At 36.5% G+C, this 17,148-nt stretch overlaps 1 protein-coding gene across 3 annotated transcripts in view; it reads left to right on the top strand.

Moving 5' to 3' along the window:
• The window catches only part of Lama2 (laminin subunit alpha 2), a 583,059-nt gene that overhangs the window by 495,076 nt on the left and 70,835 nt on the right, over window positions 1–17,148 (top strand). For all 3 annotated transcript variants that reach the window (XM_041653904.1, XM_041653903.1, XM_041653905.1), the window contains 2 exons: window positions 5,607–5,709; window positions 16,244–16,360. In XM_041653904.1, the coding sequence (XP_041509838.1) occupies window positions 5,607–5,709; window positions 16,244–16,360 (220 nt within the window). The remainder of the gene's footprint in view (window positions 1–5,606; window positions 5,710–16,243; window positions 16,361–17,148) is intronic.

Here is a 17,148-nt window from a genome sequence, read left to right as displayed (position 1 = left end):
ATCGCTTATCTTCTTATGTGTCACTGAGGAGTAGAAAACTATAGCTCTAGAGAAAACCCTAGATTTTTAAAATTCAGGAAAAATAAGATTATTGGAATAAAAATGCATAAGGTGTTTTAAAAGGCAAAAGTGAAGGAAGAAACAAATCAAAACCCACTGGCAGAAAGAAAGTCAGCCAGGAAGAATGAAGACTTGTCACAGGACAAAGGTGCAATATGAGATGGAGGATCGAGAGGTGATAACCATCCAGCCAGATTGATGATCACCAGTGCAGGCAATAAAAGGTGTGATGTCACTATACCTTCTGCAGAAAGTAAAAAAAAAAAACTAGGAATATTAAAACGATGCTGTACAAATAATCCAGTAATTTTATTGGGATAGACAAATTTTACAAATTGAAAACTGTTAAATTTCACCTAAAAACAAACAAATAATTAGAATTGTTTTATATTCAGAAGGGAATCAGATTTGGAGTTTAAAACCACACAAACACACATGCATGCACACACACACATGTATACACACACACACACACACCATTTTATCAGCCTCATATTACTCTTATACAAATATCAGACAACATCATCAAATAGAAACCAAAGTATAGGCTGATGTTCTTCATGAAAGCATTGTAAAAGTTTTTGATGGAATTATAACATATAAAATCCAACTATTCATTAAAAACATTATACAATGTTTTTTAAGTGAGGTGAATTATAGAAACAAGATAGATCAAAATCAAACTATGCGTTTAAAAATATTAACGAAATGCAAAGCAACAGAATTCAAGGTCATTTCCTAAAAATATTCTCAGCACACTGAAACTAAAAGAACTTCTCTCCTTATTAGCTAAGAAGGTCTATTGCATAAAAGAAAATCTTTCCATGAGATTCGTTCAGAGTAAAATATTTCAAAGTTTTATTCCTAGTTCAGGAAAAAAAGGAAAGGATCTCTGCTCTCATTGCTGTCATTCAACACTGTACTGGAGACCACAGCCAGGCCAACAGGCAGATAAACAGGAAATAAAAGTCATCCACAATGAAGGCAATTTATAACCATGCTCATGGTGTCTGAGTGTGACAGCCATTATGGTCTGTTAAAATGTTATTAGAACTGACCAATTATCAGTGCTAAAGAGTATGGCAAAAATATACAAAAATCAATCTTTTGTAGATTCTGTCAATAAGGAATTGGAAGTTGAAGTTAAAATGGACAACAGCATTAATAATGATAATAGAAATAAATTTTATAAAAGTTCAAAATGCCCAGAAATTGAATATTCTTGAATAAATAAAAACTGAATAATCAAAAGATATACAATGTTTGGGGATCAGAATATCCATTATTTGTATGATGACAATGTTAAAAAAAAAAAAAATTGGGATTTACCATGAAAGAAATCCTAATAAAACCTGCCTAGCTTTTATTCTTTAGAAACCTACACATCTGTTCAGGAAGTCACTGGGGGATAAAGGTCAAAACAATGACACAATGACTTAATTGAACTTCCATGCTTTCCACAAAACTGGGATGTGTAGATGGTGTGGTGTTGATCCATATTAAGAAGTAGGCCACTAAAACAGAAGTGTTCATAGTCCAATGGATTAAATCAATTCATGTCAAGTCAATAAATGCTCACATAAGAATTGTGTATTTGTGTTAAAAAACATCTCATACCATAATCTAAAAGTAAACCCCCAAATGCTATAGACCTATGGATAAGTTATAAAATTATTAAGAACTTAAAATATAAAAGAACTCTATGATATTAGGGAAAAATTCTTAGGACTCAGAGCCCAACAGTTAACATGAGAAAAATGATAGACTTTATTAAAGTTTAGAGATATTGTCTTTAATAAAGTAATATTAATAAAATAAAAATTCAAATCCAAAAATATTAAAATCTGTTACAAAATTACATATCTGACCAATGACTCTTATCAATAACATGTTACTATTTTTCAAAACTGAATAAGAACAAATAACTCTATAAAAAAATTGAACAAATTTAAACATCATGCATATCTGGAGTCCCAATATTCGGGACATATTGATCAGGAGTTTAAAGCCATCTTGCCTTTATAGTGATTTCTAGGCCAGCGTGGGCTACATGAGACTCTGTCTCTAAAACAAACAAGATTTAACCAGGTTCTTCACCAAAGAAAATGGCCAATAAACACATAAAAAGATGCTTAGGATGGTGTAGTAACAGAAAAATTGAAACTAAAAGCAAAATGCCTATTTATAAGGATGTCAAAGTTTTTGAAATTTTAAGGATGTGTTGGAAAGAATGTACAGAAGTAGAACATCCTATTGATAGGGATTTAAAATAGTTTCAATACTTTTTCAGTATGTAATTTCTTAGTTGTTTCTTAAATAGTTCAACCATTTTCTCCATGTGATCCAGTTTTTCTACTTCAGGGTGTTTACTCCTAGGAAAATGAAAACACGTGTTAATACAAAACATCACACAAGAATGAACAGAGAAGCTCCATTTAGAATGTCCAGGGCAGAAAAAATACCAATAACCATCAGGTGATAAATGAATAAATGGTTCGAGGTATATCTATGTAGCAATGCCACCTACCAGTTGCAATCAAATATTGATAAACAGCACGGGGGAATGTCCAAATGCATCCAAATAGAAGGAGCTAGAGTTTTAAAGGCTGTGCTAAATTATTAACTTTATGAAAGTTCGTGTAAGTTGCAAATACAATGTTGGAAATAAGATGAATGCTTAGAAATAGAGATAAGATGGGGAAGAAAATATTGGTGCGAGAAATAGGAAAAAGGATGAAATAAAATTAATGTATTTGCTATTTTTATTGTGATGGTTTCAAGGTGGTATGTGGATGAAGATGATTCTTTCCTCAGTCTGTACAGAAGGACCTGTTTTCGATCCCTAGAATCCACATTTAAATCCTTAGCTGAGCGTAGTAGCTTGTGCTCCCATGTTGAGGAAGCAGATCCTGACTGACTCCTAGCATTTGGCCTGTCGGCCTAACCCTACTCAGAGGGTTCGAAGCCAGTGGGAGATTGTACCCAAAGACGAATAGACAAATAGTGACAGTACTTAGGGATGACGTCTATGACACTAGATAGAGGTTGTACTTCATCAGCCTCCACACATGCCCTCTCTCTCTCTCTCTCTCTCTCTCTCTCTCTCTCTCTCTCTGTCTCTCCTAAGTATCAAAAAATGTTCTTATTTTTCTCTGGTTTTCTTTCTTTTTCCAAGTTTTATCTAAGCTATGAATGACCCATATTATCTTCATGATTCAGGATTATCAACCTGAGATATCTTGCTATAATAATATTCTCATCTCCCAAAACTACTCTACCCTCACACATTTCACCCCTCTCCAAACTGTCTCCCATCACTGCTTAGCTTCGGAGGTTAATTAGACAAGATCAGATATGTCCAGGGTGGTACAGTCATATACCCTCTCCAATTGCCTTGGAATCCTAAGCTTTAAAATGTTCTCTTCTGTTTAGCTTTCTCGTCTTGTTCTCCATTGTCAAACAGATTGTCGGCTGGTCTTTCTGTTGTTTATATGTCTCCTTAGATATTTACCATGCAGTTTCCCTTTGTAATATCCTATCTTTAATCTGTTTGAGTAAGAAAACTTAGAATCAGGCTAATAATGATATGTAGATTATAATGAATTTAGAACCTGGTTGGATAACCTGAGGTTTTCTTTCTTTCAGTAAAGCACATGGAATTTTAGTCAAGTACATGGAATTCAGTTTATTACTGTTACTTTAATTTTAATTTTTTAAAGATATAGCCCAGTCTGGCCTTGTTGCTCATCTTCGTCAGCATTTTTTACCTTTTGTGCCACCATAACTCATTCATTTTCTCTTTTTCATGGTTACTTACTAATTTTTGAGTTAGCATGCAAAGTAATTGGCTTCAATGTGGCATTTTCACAGCTACTCTGTTCTTGTTCATTTCTATTTTCCTGCCCCATCCTTTTCCCCTTCTCTTGCTGGTTCCTTTATTCTCCTAATAATCCCACTTCCTCTTTCTTACCCTCTGTTTTCCTTACTCTCATCTCTTCTTAAGATTGTTTATCTTATGGTCTTCTCCCTATTTCTCTCTTTCTCTCCTCCCTCTCTCTCTCTTTCTCTCTCTCACACAGTACTAAATATATATATGTATGTATGTGTGTGTGTATACATTGTAGGTATATACTTATATTGTATGTGTATATTATATAGTATATATTTTGTATGCATGTATATATATGATCCACATATGAGAGAAAGCATGTTATATTTGTCCTCTCTGACTTATTTCAGTTATCATATTGATTTCGTAAACCATTAATTTTCTTACAAATTTCGTAATCTCATTTTTCTTTATAGCTACATAAAATTCCTTCATATATATTTGTCACTTTCTCTTTACACCAAGTACAACTCAGTTTTTCATGTTTCTGTCATATACTTTGCCATATATCTTAACATTGTATCATTGATCTGACTCATGTTCAGTCAAGTATTTAAAGAAAAACTTGCATTAACACATTAAAACTAATTTGACCACAGCATTACTACATGCTGTCATCTCTCCTAGTTTTGTGCTAAAACAACCCAACTGAAAAATTGTATTTCTAGGATGCTGCCAGTGCCTTTGAAGAGTGTCATGTCTAGGACAAACCAAATTCAGATACTTCAACTGTAAGCGGTTAAAACTCTCCAACCCCTTGAACTCTGAAATATTTTCCCATTTAAAATTACACATAAGCTCATATTTGATTCACCTCTTGGTATATATGCATTGTGCAATGGCTTCTAAGAAACAAACACTGTTTAGATGAATATCTAGACAGGAAGCTAAGCGTTCCCTTTCCAGTTATATTATTTTTATGTCACTCTGTTCATATCTAATCCTGAGCTAATATATATTGTCTAGAGGTCCCCAGGTTCTAAAATTTTCAATTAGGAGTTCATGTTTTGCAGTGGTACTTAGAGATGTATTTAAAAAGAGATTAGTTCTTGTTTCCATTTCAACACTGAGAATGTAGGAAGAGCTTTCTGGTCATCCTGTAAAAACAGAACATGATGAGAGGTAAAGTCAATGGATGTTTTTAGTTCCTAATTTGCTTCACTCACAGTCCTGACTACTAAGAGATGCTGGTGCTGCAACATTTTCAGCTTTCATTGATGGAATGCCAAGCACCTCATCAGCCCCACTTTCTCTACCTATCTTAACAGTACAGCCAGGTTTCTGTCCCAACATTTCTTTTTTTTTATTTTATAACTTGCATTTTTTTATTTATTTATTAATGATTTCTGCCTCCTCCCCGCAACCGCTTATTTCCCTCCCCCTCCCCCGATCAAGTCCCCCCCCCCTCATCTGCTCGAAGAGCAATCAGGGTTCCCTGACCTGTGGGAAGCCCAAGGACTGCCCACCTCTATCCAGGTCTCGTAAGGTGTCCCAACATTTCTCAACCCACACAGTAAACAGCTTCCAGTCATGAAATATGCATTGAAAATCCGCAACTCTAAATGCATAGTGCTTAAAGTAAGCTCTGTATAGCTGCTGCCTTCTAGGCCTTACCCCTCTATGATTTAATATGTAATACCCTTTCTTCTCTCCACAGGCAACAAGTCGTCAGGGCTTATTAAAGGAAGATGCCAAAGGCTCCCTTCAGAAAAGCTTCAGGATCCTTAATGAGGCCAAGAAGTTAGAAAATGATGTGAAAGGTTAGTGTGGCCATTGTTTCTATTATGTTAAGGTTAATAGCATTATAATGGGAAATACTACACCATACTATTAAAGAATGAAACTGTGAGCCATGACTTATATATTTAATACAAGTGACCTTTCTCACTGGCCTGATGACACTTAGTCTTCAAGCTTCACCAAGCAAAATTTTATAATTTTAACCTAGCTCCTACAGTATTGCTTCTCCTATCTAAAGAGAAATTTTAGGTGTGATAAAACTTTAAACTGCCAAACTCCACTTGGTATGGTTTTAGAAATAAAATTCAAGAAAAGTGAGCTAAGAGGATGTGGCGTCAATGTGTTAGTGAAACCTTCAGTTTTGTCAATGGGTTCTGAAGTCTTGAAATATTTACAATATAATCGTGTATTTTCTTGTTAATTGAAAACATAAAAATGCACAAGGCAATTTCTACTCTGATATATTATTAATGTTTGCAAACATGGTTGCTGTCAGTGTAAGCTAATGTAGCTATCATTTCATTCAAGTGTCACCTGTTTCTCAATACTTTTTGCTGTTTCTCTAGTCTCATGCCTTAGTCCCATCTGGCTTGCATCCACCACCCAAATGTTGCTACACATGGACTCTCACAATACTGCTATCCCAGTGTCATGTGTTCATAGTGATATTCTATCTCCCTCGATTTGCTCATTCTCCTGTATTTCTGCATCTGCACACTTTATAATAGAGCATCACATTTTAGTTCTGCGATCTTATGGATACTGGGTAGAAAGGGCAGGAGGATGGCAAGTTCAACAAAGGCCAGACTACATAAGTACTTGAGTTGGGGACGCGGGTACTGATAGAGAGCTCACCTACTGTACACAAGATCCTAGGTTCCATCCCTAGTTCTTCACTCCCTCCCTCAATCAATCAATCAATCAATCAATCATTAAATAACTGTGAGACTCTGAATGAAAAAATAAAAACAATCTTTGCCTAGATATCCTCTCTAAGAAACAATAATATCTCATTCACACTTAACCTGCTCATTCAATATTTCCCATAGACCTGTCAAACCATTGCTGTTCTTGACTTTATATTCCTCAAGAAAGACATAAAAATTTTTTAACATTGAACTTATAATGTATCACATCTGCCTAGTTTAAATTATGAAATAATTACTGATTTTAAGTAAATAATAAATTATAAATAAATAACCACAGATTTTTGATTAAGTTTTACTGTGTTAGAAAACATGAAGTGTGAAACCGTCTAGATTTGGCATGCCTTAAAGCAAAATATCTAGGACTTCCTTAGCAACTGATATGGAATTAAAGAGCCATCTCTATTATAACTCACTTTGATACTAAAATGCTTTAGACTATGCATTACACAGGCTCCTTTTTACAAAGTTTTGCGGTAGTGGTACCTCTACTGCAGCAGAAGGATGACTGTAAAGAATCATGGACTGTTTTCTTATTGCACAAGTAGAGTGGACCCAATTATTTTGCAACCACTCTTTGCTATCAAATGCATATTCTAGATGCTAGAATTTTACCCAGGGCATTAAAGTTCATGTACAAATACAGAGCCAGACTCTGTCTTTATTCAAACATTTGATGTATTATTCTTCATGAATTTTTTTGTATTGATTTTGATGTTATGAAAGTTGGGGTGACTAGTGGTAACTACCGCTTGTGTATTGCTTATGACACCCTGGATTCAGACCCTAGATCCTCATACACTTAGGATTGCACACCTATCATCTCAGCAGGGGAGACATAGAGGCAGGAAGATCAGATGTTCAAAGTCATCCTTGGTTACATAGTAAGTTTGAGGCCAGCCTGGGCTACATGAGACCCTGCTTCCAAAATATATCTATTCTATGAAAATACTTCTGAGTACTGAGTTTGTGGGTGCTCATTCGGATTTCACTCCTAAACTGAGTGCTTTACATACTTTATGTTGTTTCTAGTCCTGTTCTTGACTCTCTTTTCCTAAATCCGAATGTTACACATAAAAGGACACAATTTCATTTGTTTCTTTTGGAAAATCTGAGGACTGGGGTGATAGAAAGGGTTAGGAGACAAAAATGTTCATTAGTTTAAATGTCTTTTTTTGTACTTCAGGTAGTACATTATTTAAAGTAATGAAAACCCAGCAACTACTCAAGCAATAATTCCCACAGAAAACCAAGCCAAGGCCATGACGGAAATGGGAATGTTTTCTTGCTACGTTATGACACTCTCTTGATTTGTGGCCAATTACACAGGTTATAAAATGGCCGTTAATCAGGGAAATGCCATATATTACCACGAGGAACTGCTGAAATAGGCCCTGCAGAGCAAAACTCTTGACAGCAGCTATTAAAATAGAGATTTAGTCATTTCTCTCTCTGTGGCGCCTGGAGTTAGATGGAATAAAAATGGTGGGCCAGCATGCCCTCCATATTTCTAATTTGTTGCTTGTTCAACTCAGTGCAGCTCCGTTTGTTCCTGTACTCTGGTCAAAAATGACTTACTGCTGCTCCCTGCCATTTTTATGCTGTCCTTGCCTTGGGGGAATCTGAACTTGCCAGCAGCAATTTGTTTTGCTTTTTAAGTTTTGAATATACATCTGTTAAAAGTAAATTTGCCCTTGTACATGTTTGAGCTTTGACAACAATCTACAATGCACTTGCTGAATGTCTGTGGAGATAAAAATCATTTTGTTGATGGATTTGAGGTGGGGGACTAACTGATGATTGAAAGGGCCAGAAGATGAATTAATGTCACCAAGTGAACACCACTTTACAGAGGAACAAGAAGTTTTGTCAATAAAATAATCAGTTGAGGTTCTCCTAGCATATGTATAGGGCAAAGCCTAAGGTAGTTTATGGAAAATTATGTGAATTCTAAGATTTTATGTCCCTCACCTCATTGGAGTCACTTTTCAATTTTATTCACTTCCTGATTTGCCTCTAATTGTTGGCTTTACCCAAGGTAAGTGAATTGAATTACTTATGAAAATAAATAATTGTTCTATATACTAAAAATTAATGACACAAAAATTATCCTAAGCTCAAGAACAATGAATATATTAATAATAAATCTGAGATTCCTAGTTATACATTACTGTGCAATATAAGGAACAGGGCAAAACTATGTTCCCATCAAAGATGTGGGATTTCCCTTTGTATGCTATGAATATGTTTTATTTATAGATTCTGTTATTATTTTATATTTTAAAAGATTTTATTTTATTGTCTATTTTATATCCTTGTTGATAAATGGAAATTCTTTGGTACTGTTAAATATGACATAGGAATTTGACTTTTATTAAATAATTTATAAATTATTAAAGTTATCACCTTTTTGAATTCACATACTATCATTTGCCTGCATCAGTTTTTTGTAGTGTGGAGCTGTGGGCTGCGTTCCCACCACCCAGCTCCCAGTCGCCTGACTAGCTTATGCCCCTAAATAACAACACACAAATTGTATTCTTTCAAACACTGCCTGGCCCGTTAGTTCTAGCCTCTTCTTGGCTAATTCTCAAATCTTGATTAACCCATTTCTATTAATGTGTGTAGCACCACAAGGTGGAGCTTACCAGGATGGATTCTAGCCCACATCTGTCTAGGGTTGGAGAATCATGGCAAATGCCTGAGGCATCTGCCTAATTGCCTTCTACCCAGCATCCTGTTCTGATTATTTCGCCTACCTAATTTTCTGTCCTATCAAAGGGCCAAGGCAGTTTCTTTATTAACCAATGAAAGTAACACATAGACATAGATGACCCTCCTCCATCAGCTTTTCTGCAGGTGCATGTGTGAAAACAAACAAAACCTACTCCATTGACAGTGATTTGGCAATAAGTAGATGAAATTGAGTCTCTGTGCCCTGTTAACCATGCTCTCTCATCTTTTCCCATTAAAATTTGCTGATCCTTTGTACTGAATTTGCTCGCTGCTTTGGATATGGACAATGAAAAGCAAGAGTATAGGACTGAGATGAAGTCATGTTAAAAGGAAAACAGCAAGATAGTAGCAATATGGAGGCACTCGCCATGGGAACAATCTTCCCGAAGAGTGTGACTTAGCAGACAAGTCTCTGCCGAGACAAGGGCCGGCACAAACCAAATAGGTGTCCTCCCTGGAAATGACCTGGGCTTGGTCCCATGTTCAGAAACAGAATCTAGGATTCCAGGAGGTGGGAGGAAATTTACTAATCAGTTTAGACATCATGTAGATAAACAAAAACTTCAACTTCCTGATAACTCAAAGAATGGTGAGGCTTGTATGAAATCTGAGAAACTGAGATTGATAGATAATAGACACACAAAGGATGATAGAGACAGACAGAGAGAGAGAGAGAGAGAGAGAGAGAGAGATGCATAAAGGATGATAGATATAGACAGATAGATAATAGATACATAAAGGATGATAGAGATAGATAGATAGATAGATAGATAGATAGATAGATAGATAGATAGATAGAGGATAAATAGATTGATAGTTAATAGACTTGTAAAGAGATGACAGATAGAGATAAATAGATATGTAGGTAGATAGAGGATAGATATATAGGTTCTCAGTAACAGAAAATCCCCTTAATTCCAGAAAATCCACATTGACGGTGCCCTCATCACCAGACTAGATCTATTTCACAAAGAACATTGTTATCATTCAATAACTTTATTTTAGTACTGGCAGTATAAACAGCAGAAGTGTTAAAGAAAATATGAGCTATGATTGGCAGAGAAGAAAATTCAATTACTTGGAAAGAGTATTTGAGAGACCAAAACTGAAACTAGTAATGTATTAGTAGCATAAATGAGCATAGTGATGTCTTAGAGATGTACTTTGCTGGGCTGGTTTATGCTTTGTTTTCTGTAACATTATTTGGCTTGGACCATAAAGTGGAGCACCTTAAATGAGACGATGTGATTATACCAGCATAATCTGTACTATAGTCATGGCTGCTGTGGATTATGGCTGTGGCTTAATTGGGCGGCCTATAAGAGCCTTTATGTGCGTTGGAGTGGATCATTAATGTGTCCAGTACTCGTTCATGTACAGAGCACTGCAAGCTCAGAATTCTCTGTCTTATTTCCCTTTGCATTCTTTCCAGAAGAAGGTTGATGGAGGACAGGGTGATGATTCTTCAGCTGTTTGCTGTTGGCACAGGTCCTACAACAGCTCTATGCACAGCCATGAGAGGGGCAAACACAGTTTGGTTAAAACAACTGGAACTTTGCTGAGGAGAATAATTTCCCTTGACCTGATCACTCTGAATACAGGGAATGAAAAAAAAAGTCTTTGTGTTGGATAGTACTACCAAAATGACCATCTTCTCAGCACTTAAATATACATTAAAAAAATCAAAAACAACAATATACACAGAGAGAAAATTTAACTAGTAGAGCCAGATACAAAATAAGAAGTTTTAGTTTCCTATCTTTGAAGCTGCCAATTGCTACTCCATCAATTCTTAGTTCCTATCCTATGTGTAGCCAAGATTTTCTAGTATATTCTTTCCTACCTAGTTCTCAACCCCTGTCCTACCAAATTGTTGCATATACATCATCATCTGCCTTTTACAGTGGGGCAGGTCACATCCTGCTTCTTTGGCGTCTGGACAGACCCGGGAGAGAGCTTCCTTCTTCCCAGAATACTCCTGTTCTCATTGCCCTGCCTCTACTTCCTGTCTGGTTGCCCTGCCTATACTTCCTGCCTGGCTATTGGCCAATCGGTGTTTATTTAAAACATAATTGATAGAACACAGAATTGTCCCCCACTAGAGGGCTAGAGTCCATCACCATCAAAATGAGCAATCATATCAGGGGGCAGGCAAATACAGTGCTGTAGCAGAAGCTGAGAGCTCACACCATGAGACACAGCCATAAGCAGAGAGAGGGAGACACTAGGAATGGTGTGGGAGTTTGAAACCTCAATGCTCACCCCTAATGACACACATCCTCCAAAAACATTACCCCTTCTAATTTTTCTCAAACAGTTCCACCAGAAAAGGAACAAGCCTCCCAATATATGAGCCTGGGAGGGCCATTTTTACCCAAACCACCAGAGTGTATCTTACTTGTTCATGCGACAGCTTTAAGGATCATTATACACCCACACATACTCATACAATTCCCTTTTAAAGGCTGCATCATCCACACTATTGTATGAGCATGGTGTAATGATGTGAGAAAAAATACTCTTAACTGAATTATTTAACATTTTCTTCTTGTTTTCTATGACAAAGATCTGTTTATCCCAGATGATATACATTAACACACTTCCGTTTTTGTTCTGTGTATCTTATACTGGCTCATCTACAATTCTCCAGCCTCAGTCTCTGCAGTGCTGAGGTTCCAGGTTTGTGCCAAACACATAATAATGAGGTAAGTTTGCAATAGAACTGCTGCTCCTAGGGCTGAAAATGAAGCTCAGTGGTAGAGTATTTCCTCAGCTTGTATGAGGCCCTAATCCAATGCCAAGTGCTGAAAAGAGAATTGCCAAATCAAATCCATTTCCATTTTAAAATTCTGATAAGTTTATTCAAATGCTCTTAGAAAAACAGCATTGTTAATCATTTTTCACTTCCAACACTCTTGTGAACACTTGATAGTATCAGACTTTCTTTTCATTTTTCTTAGTTTCATAAAAATTTCATACAATGAATTTGATCATGTTCATCCCCTCTCCAAACTTCTCTCAATCTATACCCCATTTCTTCACTTACCCAAATTTATGTCCTCATAATTTTAAAACTTATCAAATCCAGTTTGTGCTGGCCATATCCTCTTGGGTATGGGGCCATTCGGTTGCCCTATCAAGAGCCACACCCATAAAGAAAATTGTTTTTCCATCTCCCTAAGTTGTCAATAGCTCCTTAGCATGATACTTTGTGCTCATCTCTCCTTTCCATGCTAACATTTCATCCAGCTTGAGCTTGGGCAGGTCTGGTCCATGCTATCACAACCACTGTGATCTCATGTGTGCAACTTCTGTGTTGTGTGTAGGAAACTGTTTCCTTGTAATCACCCCTCCACCACCTTTAGCTCTTAACTATTTTACCCTTCTTCATTAGTGACTCTTGAGCCTTGGGAGGAGGGATTTCATGTAAATGTCCCTGTATTCTTCAGTCTTTTATTCTTTGTACCTTGACCAGCATGTTAAGGGTCTCTTTTATACCATCTATTGCAAAAAGAAACTAGAGTGGTTTTTGATGAGAGCTAAGAGTTACCATAATCTGTTGGTATAACAATTTACTCATTAGTAGCCAGGTTAAAACTATATCCACTTAGTAAAATAAAAATAGTAAGTTTGCTCCTAAGGCCTATGATCTGTCGAGCCAAAGCTTCTTGGTTTCAATAATATTACCAGGTATGAGCTTCATCTTGTAGCATGAAGTAGGCCTTACATCTAAGCAAATGGTAGATATTACTACCTTGACATTTGTGCCACTATTGCACTGGTAGGTTGTCTTGCCAGGCCAGGTGTTAACTGTAGTCCATGGTGCTCACAGATGATCAAGATTGATGATTACTTTGAAACTTTAGTTATGTGCCTTTTATTTGAAATGCCCATAGAGGTCAGAAAGTTATTAAGGAGTCATGGCTTGGCTTTCAAGGGAGGAAAGATAGAATGTAGTGAGATAAATGGGTAAACAGGACTAGTAAAACAAGAAAGGTTATGTGGGGTGGGGAAGGTTGCTCAGAGGAGGAAACACATGGAGAAATAACTAACGCTAAAGTCCTTTTGAAAAAGTCATATGGAAACCTGCTATTATAGAGGCTTCACAGCACAAATACATACCTAAACACATATGTACATTTATACATACATGTATACGAGTTATTAGATGACTCCATTTACTTTTTTATATATGTTTAAGAAATATGTATTTGAGATATATATTAAATTGAATGGCATTAGGTAATAATGGAGTAACAATGCCCCTACTAGATCCAGAGGCTAACAAATTAAAATCCTAGTTTCAAGAGTGTAGTCCCCTTTCAGAGTTGTTGGCAAGGGAAGTTCCATAGGCTCCCAAACATGACAACCTATTGCTAAGAGTCTTGATCACCTCCAGGACTTTATGTTATGAGACTACTGCTGATGATACCATACCCTTCATTCATATAAACTGTACAAATAAAGTGGATCCTGACCTTGAACCTTCATCTCTGTTGTCTAATATCCATAGTGCTGGAAATGCTTTGTTCCACAGCATGTTATTAGGGTGATAGATGAAAACTATATTTGGTTCTTTTGCTTAGGGTTCTTTTATCATAATAATGTTGAGTATTTTGATTTTACAACTGGTTCTTTCTTTTGAATTGATTGGAACCTACCTTTCCTGCATTCTTTCCATTATCTTCAATTACATGGAGGACTGAACGTATTAGTCTATCATTTCGTACATAGACTCTTCCCATGTATCTCCTCTCACTTCTGTAACTGTAACAGGGAAGGAAAAGGGAAATGGAGAGACATAGACGGAAAGGCATGAGGAAAGGCTGGTGTGTGAGCGGAGGCGAGAAGGCCATGACTACCTGCTGCCCTCATTCTGTCAGTTCCTGCTCCTGAAATCATGAAGCAAGGGAGAAGGGAAGCAGTTGCCTAGAACTGACAGGCATTGCATATGGTATAGATCACAAACGCAGAGACAGTTACCTATCATTATTACAAAATGCTGGCCAGTCCTTTCAAGGAGACTATAAAATCCCCTCTTATTTGTCCTTTTTCATTGTACCTCCTTTTTGGAGAGTCTGCCTTTTATCTCAATTAAGCTATCTTGAACAATTAAGTGTGCATCTCCAAAGGAAATGAACATTATGATATAATAAACTATCAAAGGGGATGAACAGAAGGCTCAGTGGATAAAGGATGGACGTAAAGAACTCAGTTTGGGTCCCTAGTACCCACGTAAAGCCCTGGGGGTGGAGCAACACTACTGTACCTTAGTACTGGTATGGGATAATAGATATAAGTTTTCCCAGGCTTTCTGGACAGCTAGTCTAACCAAAATGACAAGGTCCAGATTCATTGAGACATACAATATTGACACCTGGCTTCTGCAGAAGTTTGCACATGTGCATGTAGGTACACATACTTGTGCATGTGCACACACACACATACATACACATACACACACACATACACATACATACACACACATACACACACATACACACACATACACACACATACACACACACATACACACGCACACACATACACACACATACACACACACATACACACACATACACACACACATACACACACATACACACACATACACACACATACACACACACATACACACACATACACACACACACATACACACACATAATTTTCTTTGCAAATGTGGCAAATGTTACTGAGTGAAGCCAACTTTATATAATTTGCTTTTTCACTTTAATTGATCATTTATAAATGACAAAAGGAAAGAGGACTGGTAACTCCTTCAGTCTTCAGATGCTGCATTAGTGACTCTTTCTGTTGCTGTGATGTTCCCATCCACACACAGGAAATAGACAGAATGAATTGGAAGTCAGACAAGGCTAAAAACTCCCAAAGCCTTACCCAAGTGTCAAACGTCTTCCAGCAAGGCCTGGCTGCTCCTCAAATGGTTCCATTAACTTCACTAACAGTACCAGCAAGGGACCAAGTGTTCAAATAAATACCTGACCCTATTGGACTGGGGCGGGCGGGTGCAGTTCTCACTCAGACCAGCACATATGCTTACTTTGATGGGTCCTCAGCAAGATCCTAAGCCCACATTTTGTATATCCATGAATTAATCTTTCCCCCTAAGTGATTTCAAAGTTTTTGACATTGCTAAAATATAAACCTCATAGTTCTTATTACAATAAAAGCTAACCTAAAGTCAAAAAGGTGCCAATATAAATAACAAGATACAGAAGCCAATATGTACACATTTAATATTAAATCATCACTTGAAAATACTGTTTTTGAATATAAAATAAGGTAATGTAGCAAGACAAAAAGCTTTACTGAAGTCTTTTTGAGGGAAATTGTAAAAATATTGCTTTCTCTATGAAAAATGACAGGTTTATCTGGATTGTTTTGCTTTCCTTTGCTCTAAGTTTTTTTCTGTTCAAAATAATACTCAGTGATGTTTACTGAAATAGAATTTCTTATCTATGAATATATATATATTCATATATATATATATGTATATATATATGTAAGATTTTGAAAAGCTAACCCAATGATCCATTTCTGATAATATAATTTGAATATGTAAAAATCAGTGAAGGGAGGTCAAAAGAATATCATCACAATGCACTTAAAGGCTGAGTGTTGAAGGTTTCTAACCCATAGGAAACCATAAAATTAAGTCACAAAAGCCAGACACCAAAAGGAAAATGGCATGGCTAAATAGTCTAAAATACCAAATGGTCACGATATCTATATTTAATGCAGAGGTGTGTGGATGGATAGATGGCAATAAATGAAGTATATATTTCTTGCTTTTTGTTATTTGTGTGTTTAAGTTAACTGAACTCGCATGTTCGAGAATAGTATAAGTCATTTTGTCTTTTGTTCACAGAAAACCACAATGATCTAAATGACCTGAAAACCAGATTAGAAACTGCTGATGCTAGAAATGGTGATCTCCTGAGAGCTTTGAATGACACTCTGGGCAAGTTGTCAGTCATTCCGAATGGTAAGCCTCGCAGTCCTGCCCTCCACATCAGGTGATCGGAACTACGGAAGAATCCTGGTAGCGTTGACCACTTTCCTAACATCACATTTCTACTCTCATAAAATAGCAGATGCAGGTTTTCTTAATTATGAATTATTCTTTTGTGAATCAGAACCACATTTCACAATTTAACAAGATGATGGCGCTATCCTTTGTTACCTTTAGCAGGCATGCATAGGAACATATTGTATCAAGGAAGATATTGACATCATATTATTATATTGCCATGCTTGTTGCAGTTAGTGGGAAAGAAGAAAATCATACATGGATTGTTCTCCTCTATATTAGTGTACTACTATAAATCACAATTTATGAGAGTCTCTTCACAACAGACAAGAGCATAGGCCATTTCTGATGCCTTGCTTGGCTAAAGTGACCTCCTTAGCTATTTCAGATTTCATAAGCAGGTAGTGGTCAACCCATTTCTGTAATATCATGCAGCCTATTAAAACTATTTGGAATTATTGTTTGATATTAGTTCTAGACCGTGCAAATTCTCTTAGGGATATTAATTTTATATTTTCCTACTAGGCAACACTGATTGATAAGGACTTACTAATCAATATGATTTGATAAGCATGTGTAATCTCACGCTAATCTCTCATGCTTATTCTCCATGGTGGGTAGAATTGTTACTTTCACTTTGCAAGTGAGGAGCTGAGAAACAGAATACTAAAGGCCATTGTCTAAAGTGATGTTTATGAGATTTGAACCTTACAGTTTATCTTCACAACCTATGGCCTTTCCCA

This window comes from Microtus oregoni, unplaced genomic scaffold (assembly GCF_018167655.1).
Source record: "Microtus oregoni isolate MIOR12 unplaced genomic scaffold, Mior012 000006F_ref0000085, whole genome shotgun sequence".
Taxonomy (NCBI): Eukaryota; Metazoa; Chordata; class Mammalia; order Rodentia; family Cricetidae; genus Microtus; species Microtus oregoni.
This window is presented reverse-complemented; position numbering and strand designations above follow the sequence as displayed.